General features: G+C 48.4%; 1 protein-coding gene across 1 annotated transcript in view; it reads right to left on the bottom strand.

The window, feature by feature from the left end:
* The window catches only part of slc35f3b (solute carrier family 35 member F3b), an 87,702-nt gene extending 78,977 nt beyond the window's left edge, over positions 1-8,725 (bottom strand). Inside the window, exons 1-2 of the mRNA XM_048531875.2 lie at positions 8,106-8,725; positions 6,532-6,764 (exon numbers count right to left, since the gene is read on the bottom strand). Coding sequence (XP_048387832.1) covers positions 6,532-6,764; positions 8,106-8,152 — 280 coding nt within the window. The 5' untranslated portion in view covers positions 8,153-8,725. The remainder of the gene's footprint in view (positions 1-6,531; positions 6,765-8,105) is intronic.
* Between the last annotated feature and the right edge of the window lie 801 nt (positions 8,726-9,526).

The raw sequence follows: 9,526 nt of genomic DNA on the forward strand, positions 1-9,526 counted from the left end.
CTGGGTCTGCGATCTTATTTTAAATTCCTCTGCAGCCTTTTATTTCCCATACTGTACCTGGGCAACTTGGTACTCGCTCACCTTGATGCTTATTTGAGTTGTCAGTAGCTTGGTTACTTCTAGTTTTTCCAACCTGTCATCTACACCCTTTTTCAAGTTTTTCATAGCGCACTAGTGATTTTAATATTACTCACCAAGTCTTTCACACCTCCTTGCTCTCCGTCTGAACCTTGATTTGGGACTGCTCTAACCGATCATCAGTATCCAATGCAATCTGTAACTCTAGGTGTAACTAGTGTTCCAGTTCCATGGAGTTTCTGGCTCTTATTCCCTGCTGTGTATCTCTACCAAGTTTGAAATGCTTTTTTAACATCGACTCTGCCTCTTCAAATCTTGCCATGAGGTTCCCTTCTGCAAGATCCACAACTCTCTCAGATGCTAAGCGCCTGGTGGAGCAGCATTCGTAAAGCTGTGTCTGAAGAATTCTCACATCTCCACATCTGCCAGCTTTTTGTAAATTGCAGCTAAATGAATTCTGAACCACCTGCCACCATGTTGTAAGATGAATCCTCACCACAGTTTATGGTGTAAGATCAATCTGGTGGGTTTGGAGCCACCGTTCTCCTTAGCTGGAAGGGATCTGCAGAGACTGTTTAGTCTGGTGTGATAGATGAAAACCATCCGATAGTTTGATGAAACTTATTTCTTGTCTTAAACAAGAAATAGTTTTTGTGTGATAGCAACTAGGTACAAGTTATGGTAGGGTATGATAAACATTGCCACCGACACAGAAGGAGAAATCAATATTAGCTCCTTCTTTCTTTGAGACCCAAAGGTGTTTTCTCACCTGAGTTCATTTGGCATCAACACATTGGGTGGTGTTGAAGCACACCTCAGTGCTAACCCTTACCCCGCCTTGCACTCTTGTATAAGAGCCTCACCTGACTGTCGACCTGATTTTATCACATTCTGCGATGTGGTGTCAATCTTTGCTCTTATTTGTGCAATTCTGTTGCTGAGGACAGCAGGGAACCACACAGTTGTAGAAAAAAGTATGAGAGACAAAGCTAAGCTGTATAGGTTCAAATGAAACATGCTGGAAGTTTCTGAAGCAAACAGTAGCAGCAGCATCATGTGGTCACTCAGAATGAAATGTTCCTGCAGTTCTGCAGGCCCGCCCACCACCTCCAGCTTTCAATCTGCCCAGGTCCCATCAACGCCCTGTCACTGGATAAAAGCACTCCATGTCAACGGCTGTCTCATTCTTTGTTTTAATTCACTGCATTTCGAGGCTGGCTGTTCCTTTCCAGAGCATGAGTCATTTTGCAAATGCAGGATTGTTTCCACAAGCAGCATTGTATCCCTTAGCTTCCCTCTAAAGAAGGAACAAATTGATTGGACTTGTTGCTGAGATTTATTGAGAGGGGTTCAACACGTTGGCAAATTGAGATTTTTGTTCAGGACAGTCATGGAATCTGTCTGTCCTCTCAGGTAGAAATAAAAGATCCCAGGGAGCAATGTGCGTAAACACAGGAATACTCCCTCTGTCCTGGGCTGCACAGCACTGAAACAGGGCTCATCAATTTCATGGTGGGATCTTGGTCTGCACAAACTGCTTGCTAGAATACACCTCCTCCCACCCACCCTCCTGCAAAAATTCCATCCCCTATTCCCAATTCCTCCGCCTCCGCCGCATCTGCTCCCACGATAAGACATTCCACTCCCGCACATCCCAGATGTCCAAGTTCTTTAAGGACCGCAACTTCCCCCCCACGGTGATTGAGAACGCCCTTGACCGCGTCTCCCGCATTTCCCGCGACACATCCCTCACACCCCGCCCCCGCCACAACCGCCCCAAGAGGATCCCCCTCGTTCTCACACACCACCCCACCAACCTCCGGATACAACGCATTATCCTCCGACACTTCCGCCATTTACAATCCGACCCCACCACCCAAGACATTTTTCCATCCCCACCCCTGTCTGCTTTCCGGAGAGACCACTCTCTCCGTGACTCCCTTGTTCGCTCCACACTGCCCTCCAACCCCACCACACCCGGCACCTTCCCCTGCAACCGCAGGAAATGCTACACTTGTCCCCACACCTCCTCCCTCACCCCCATCCCAGGCCCCAAGATGACATTCCACATTAAGCAGAGGTTCACCTGCACATCTGCCAATGTGGTATACTGCATCCACTGTACCCGGTGCGGCTTTCTCTACATTGGGGAAACCAAGCGGAGGCTTGGGGACCGCTTTGCAGAACACCTCCGCTCAGTTCGCAACAAACAACTGCACCTCCCAGTCGCAAACCATTTCCACTCCCCCTCCCATTCTCTTGATGACATGTCCATCATGGGCCTCCTGCACTGCCACAATGATGCCACCCGAAGGTTGCAGGAACAGCAACTCATATTCCGCCTGGGAACCCTGCAGCCATATGGTATCAATGTGGACTTCACCAGTTTCAAAATCTCCCCTTCCCCCACTGCATCCCTAAACCAGCCCAGTTCATCCCCTCCCCCTACTGCACCACACAACCAGCCCAGCTCTTCCCCCCCACCCACTGCATCCCAAAACCAGTCCAACCTGTCTCTGCCTCCCTAACCGGTTCTTCCTCTCACCCATCCCTTCCTCCCACCCCAAGCCGCACCCCCAGCTACCTACCAACCTCATCCCACCTCCTTGACCTGTCCGTCTTCCCTGGACTGACCTATCCCCTCCCTACCTCCCCACCTACACCCTCTCCACCTATCTTCTTTACTCTCCATCTTCGGTCCGCCTCCCCCTCTCTCCCTATTTATTCCAGTTCCCTCCCCCCATCCCCCTCTCTGATGAAGGGTCTAGGCCCGAAACGTCAGCTTTTGTGCTCCTGAGATGCTGCTTGGCCTGCTGTGTTCATCCAGCCTCACATTTTATTAGCTTGCTATCTTTCCTAGTTACAACAACAACACCCTAGAAGTGCCTAGAAAGCTCTACAGGATGTCCTGATCATGTGGAAAGGTGCTATAGAAATGCAAGTCTTTCTTTCGAGGTTAAAAAAATACACAAACCTTCATGAGGTGATGGCCTCGTGGCATTATCGCTGGACTGTTAATCCAGAGACCCAGATAATGTTCTGGGAGCCAGGCTCGAATCCTGCCAAGGCAGATGGTGGAATTTGAATTCAATGAATATCTGGAATTAAGAGTCTAATGATGGCCATGAATCCATTGTCAATTGTTGGGAAAACCCATCTGGTTCACTAATGTCCTTTAGGGAAGGAAACTGCCATCCTTACCTGGTCTGACCTACATGTGACTCTAGACCCACAGCAATATGGTCGACTCTTAAGCGCCCTCTGAGCAATTAGGGATGGGCAATAAATGCCCTAGCCAGCGACACCCTCATCCCGTGAATGAACAAAATAAAAGAAAGTACTGAGCTCTGCTCTGCTCTTCCTCCTCCCCAACATAACCTTCAGGAACGGCCAATAAACACTGGGAAAGCTGCCAACCAAATCATTTCAAATATAAATCGTAAATAGCTAGCAGTCAGGTACAAATAATTAAAAAGGCTAATGGAATGTTGTATTTTTTATTTCCAAGGTGACCGGAATGCAAATTGTTGGACATGATGCTACAGTACATTGCTATGGAGATTTGGTCAGTGTCCCTGGAGATGGACACTGTCCCTCAGGAAGGATATGTTCACCTTGCAGGGAGAGCAGTGAAGATCTAATGGTGTTGCCTTTGCAAGATGACACAATGATAAAATGATCTGATAAGGTGAATAAAGAGAATTATCTTTGTCTGAAAGGAGTGTAGGTGATTGGGAACATTATGAAAATGAATGTTTTAAATTCCAATCTAATTTGTCACTGGTCAGATCCCAGCCAGAGTGTAGTGGGTGATACTTTATATAGAACTTTAAGCCCTGAGGGGAAGGCGCTGTCCAGACTGACCAGATCAATACCAGGGCTGAAAGATGTCTCTCTCTGATAAGAGAGCTGCCCTATGATCTGGTTAGATTATAGCCACTTGACATCTTCAGCTGCTTCATCAATGACCTTCCCTCCATTATAAGGTCAGGAGTGGGGATGTTCGCTGACGCTCAGCACCATTCACGACTCCTCGGATACTGAAGCAGCCCATGTTCACATGCAACAAGACTTAGACAGTACCCAGGCTTGGAGTGATAAGCAGTAACTTGATTCACATCACGCAAGTGCCAGGCAATGGCCATCTTCAATAAGAGAGAATTAAACCATCTCCTCTCAACATCACTGAATTTCTCACTCTCAACATTCTGGGAGTCACCATCGATCAGAAATTGAACAAGACCAGGCAAATAAATACTGTGGCTAGAAGACCTGGTGAAATGCTGGGATTTCTGCGGCAAGTAACTCATGCCCTGACTTTCCAAAGGCTGCCCTCCATCCAGAAGGCACAGGGCAGGAGCATCAGGCCACTGGGTGGCAGCAGCATGTACTGATGCAACAACAAGATGCATTGCAGTAATTCACCACGAGCCCTTCAACAGCACCTTCTAAACCCAAGAACCGAACCACACCTCCCCCCTCCTCCAAGAAAGAAAGAGCCAGCAGGGTTGTGAAAGTACTGCATGGACCGCAGAGGTTCAGAAAGGCAGCTCATTGCCATCTTCCCTGGGGCACTGAGGGCTGGACAACAGTTATTCAACTGGTTCACGATACCTGCTTCCTGTGAATGAATAAAAAAGATTTGAAAGCAAGGATGAGAATTTGTGGCTAGGCTCTGGAATGGTGGAAGGAATCGATACAATCTAAAATTTCTTAAAAGGTGTCGCCTCTGAATGTGAACTCATTTGCAGGGTTACGAGAAGGAAGCTGCAGTTTGAGATTAAATTGTACTCCCCTTCAACAAGCTGATACAGGAATTGATGGATGAACAGCTCTATTTTATGACAGCAGTTGGAAAAAACCAAATGAACTGAATGAACTAATATTGTAAACATGTCCCCTCCCTCTCTAAACATGTTTATTGTCATCCTCAATGGAACTCGATGAAACGTGTTCAGTCCTTCTGATACAGGTAATTCCTCTCTGAGCTGTTGTTCCATGGGATCTATTATCAAACTGCTTTACAAAACATTGAAATGGTGGGCTGTGCTGGAAATGTCTGATTGACAATGCCACAATGACTATAGGTTTGAATCTCTCTTCCACATTCCCCCCCTGTATGAGTACGTAACCCCCACAGGTTCCCCCTAAATGCACGACCTGCATTTAGATAGAGTCCTCACTATCAGGTAGTTCCTGACAGTGACTTACAGGGAACAGGGACAGGCTAGAGAAACCTCCCAGAACAGTCAGCAGAGACAGTTTTAAACTAAAACAATCTAAAAGAACTGTAGATGCTGGAAAATCAGGAACAGAAATTGGCAGAAAAGTTGTTGGAGCCATTTCAGAAGAAGGGTCAACGGACTGGAAATGTTAACTCTGCTTTCTCTGCTGCCAGACCTGCCGAGCTTTTCCAGCAACTTCTGATTTTGTTTCAGCTGCACGTTTTAATGTGTAAGGATGGTTTTAAAAGTGGGAAAGCTGGGAAGAGATGGAGCGAGGGAGGGTGAAGAGAGAGAGAAAAAGACAGGGAGAGCAAGACAGTGTGGGTTAAAAGGGTGAGCTAATCTCATTACCAGTTTTTATAAAAAAAACTAACCAGTACAGTGTTTGCCAATGCAATCACTGACGATCCACAGGTACAGCTTCGGCCATAGCCTCAGCATTAATTTCAGTGAAAATGCCTCAGACACAGCCACACAAAGAAGGTAAACACTTGTTTTCACTTAACAAACATCTCCTATCATTCAGCGAGTAGTTATAGCAATGATCCACCCACATGCTGTTTTACAAATGACCATTTTACCTCAAGGATGGTGTTCATGTGAACAACTTCATAAGTATATTCAGATAATAGGCCCAGCAACGCTGCCATTATAGATATTTTTAAAATCAACCTGTTCAGGTTTGTTATAACACATCTCTGAGACAGGTGGGACTTGAATATGGACCCTCTGTCCCAAAGTTAGGAACACTACCACTGTGTCACAAGAGTCCTCTGTTACTCATTCTATACTTACTGCCATGGAATGCAATTCTCTGTGGCTGGATCCCCAAATCTCCACATCGTGATTCTCATTTCATCACACCTCGATTCCTAAGGCCCACGTTTGAACCGTCACTTCTCTCAAGCTGGAATCCCAAACTTACAAACCAGGATTCCCAAATCTTCACACCTGGATTCCCAAATCTCCAAATCTGGGATCCCAAATTTCCAAACCAGGATTCCCAAATCTCCAAACCAGGATTCCCAAGCTCCCACCCTTAAATTTCCACCTTGCTACAGGGATGGTGTGAAGCAGATTCAGTTTTGGGGCAGTTCTAGCTCTGCAGTGAAGGCAGATTTTAACCAATTTTTCTCAATGCGCATTGGCAAACCCATCAAGCTACTGACTGGGAAAGCACGGGATAGGTCAGTGTGAAGGGTACAGTGCAATGGGCTGTGGGACTCACTGGGGAAACGGAGAGACCAGGGTTGGTAACCATAATAACCAGTGATCCTAAGGATACGTTCCTCAATGGAACTGAGGCCAGCCGAGGAGATACTGCTCAAATCCTCAAATGATCTAGATGCTTTCAGATCCTCCTTGATGCATTCATCCACGACCAGGTATTTGAGCTGGCGGAGCTGGGGGCTGACATCTGACAATCTGCGGGGACTCACATCAGGAGACCTGCGCATTATCCTGCATGGAAAAAAGGAGCTTGTTTTTATTCCAAAAATACACCATTTATTGATAAAAGAACATTTTTATGTACATACGCAGTAAATGGGACTGTTCAGATCGATCCTATGATAGTAGGAACTGCCGAAGCTGGAGAGTCTGAGACAACAAGGTGTGGAGCTGGATGAACACAGCAGGCCAAGCAGCATCGGAGGAGAAGGGAGGCCGACGTTTTGGATCTAGGCCCTTCTTCTAAAGACAGGCCAAGGCCCAAAATCAGGATTCCCGCTCCTTTGATGCTGTTGGGCCGGCTGTGTTCATCCAGTTCAACAACATGTTATCTCAGTGAAACCATGCCTCTGGTTAAAGGGGGACGATGCCACTGTGCCTCTGGTTACTGGTGACCAAAATCACCGTGTCCCTGGTTAAAGGGGAACAGTGTCACTGTGTCCCTGGTTAATGGGGAACAGTGTCACTGTGTCCCTGGTTAAAGGGGAACAGCGTGACCGTGTCCCTGGTTAATGGGGAACAGTGTGACCGCGTCCCTGGTTAATGGGAGACAGTGTCACTGTGTCCCTGGTTAAAGGGGAACAGTGTGACCGTGTCCCTGGTTAATGGGGAACAGTGTGACTGCGTCCCTGGTTAAAGGGGAACAGTGTGACCGTGTCCCTGGTTAATGGGGAACAGTGTGACCGTGTCCCTGATTAAAGGGGAACAGTGTGACCGTGTCCCTGGTTAATGGGGAACAGTGTGACCGCGTCCCTGGTTAAAGGGGAACAGTGTGACCGTGTCCCTGGTTAAAGGGGAACAATGCCCTCTGTCTAAGAATTGATGGTTGTTTTCATATTCCCCCCAATCTGCCCCCTGTGTGTCTCAGTCACCCCCCGCGGTCCTGAACAACCTCCCGCACCCTGTCTTTCCTCATCATCCACCTCAGTCTTCCTCTCTCCTCGAACGGGGTTTAATGGGTGTGTGTCTGTCTGTGTGTCTCGGTGGGGTTTTGTGGGTAGGGAGGGGAATACTGTGTGTTTTTCTTCCTCTGGAATTGCCCTCCGAAAAGCCGTGGTGCAGCAAGCTGAGAGCCTGTCTCCCCGCCCGATCTCCCCTGGAGGGGCTGCAAGCAGCGTCGTGCCGCAGCCGCTGAGAAAACCCCGTCGGGCTGCGTGAGCGGCGCTACATGAATGCAGGTTTGCAGTTGGGAGCGAAGTCGCTCCGGGCCGAGGGCACCGTTTGAAGTTCAGACGGGTGCGGATGGAGAATGTGGTTTTTGGTGAATGTGCCGGTACACGGTGATGTGGATGAGCACTGAGCAGATGGTACCCCCCCCACCCCACCGCCAATCCCCGTGCTCCTGGTACTTACGTGAGGATCGCCTTTACCCTGCTGTCTGGGAACTCGCTCACTCCCATCGATCAGGAAGCACTGGGTTACAGGAGGCTCAGTGGGTTCAGTGAGCTGCCCAGACCTGGGGCACGGCACCACCAGATCCTCCCTCTCCCTCCCCACCTTTCCCCGGATCTCTCCCCCGATCACTCTTTCCTCCGGCACCAATACCCAACTCCACCGCTGTCTCCAACTCCAGTTACTGGCATCAGCCAGAGGGACGGAGGGAGGGACAGTACACCCAGGTGCCAGTCACCTTGTCTCACTCCTCCTTCCATCAGCCAGAGATTGAGAGAGACAGAAGGAGAAAGAGAGAGAGAGAGAGAGACAGAAGGACAAAGGGAGAGAGAGACAGAAGGAGAAAGGGGGAGAGAGACAGAAAGAGAAAGAGGGAGACAGAGAGAGAGAGACAGAAGGAGAGAGAGACAGAAGGAGAAAGAGAGAGGGGGAGGAGAAAGAGACTGAGACAGAAGGATAAGGAGAGAGAGGGGGGAACAGAAGGAGAGGGAGGGAGAGAGAGACAGAAGGAGGGGGGGACAGAAGGAGAAACAGAGAGAAAGAGAGAAGGAGAAAGGGAGACAGGAGAAAGGGAGAGAGAGAGGAGAGGGAGAGAGAAGGAGAAAGAGAGAGCACGCGAGAGAGGAGGGGAGGTAGCTGCTAGGCTACATCTCCAACTATCTGTTACCTCCCCACCCAGCACGACCTCAGCTGAAATGCCCAGCATTCATCTCCTCGACGTGTCTCAAATAATGTCATTCAGAAATGAATTCAAGAACTCCGGATCAACCAAATTCTCCCGGTCCCCACCCTAACTGGCGTTCCCCCTCACCGTTTATCGGTCCCTGACACCCCAACCCCGGGGAAACAACAGTGCGCAGCTGGAGGTCAGCACGTTCAGAGGAGCAGGAGCGCGACTTTTCGGGTCCTGCTATCTCTAAGGGGGAACATCATGCCTGCATTTACCCGATCTATTCCTTTCTGTATTTTGTAGGTTTCAATGAGATCGCCTCCCATTCTTCAAAACTATAGACATTACATACCCCAATCTACCTCTATAGGACAGTCTGGGAGCAAGTCTGGTCAGTTTTCATTGCATTGCCTCATTGACAGTAGTATCTTTCCCTGAGATAAGGAGACCAAAACTGATCCAGGTACAGTTTAACAAGGCTCCTACACAATCGAAACAAGACTTCAGTATTCCCGTACTCAAATCCTGCTGTTATAAATGTTAGCATTTTACCAGTGATAGACCCAGACAGCATGGAAACCCCAATAGCTTGTTGCCCCCTGATGTTAGCCTGCACAGTGATTTACCACTCGGACACCTAGGTCCCACTGTGCTTCTACATTTTCCAACCTCTTATTATTTTTTAAAAAATACTTTGAACATCTGTTCCTCC

Source organism: Stegostoma tigrinum, chromosome 4 (assembly GCF_030684315.1).
Source record: "Stegostoma tigrinum isolate sSteTig4 chromosome 4, sSteTig4.hap1, whole genome shotgun sequence".
NCBI classification, from domain to species: Eukaryota; Metazoa; Chordata; class Chondrichthyes; order Orectolobiformes; family Stegostomatidae; genus Stegostoma; species Stegostoma tigrinum.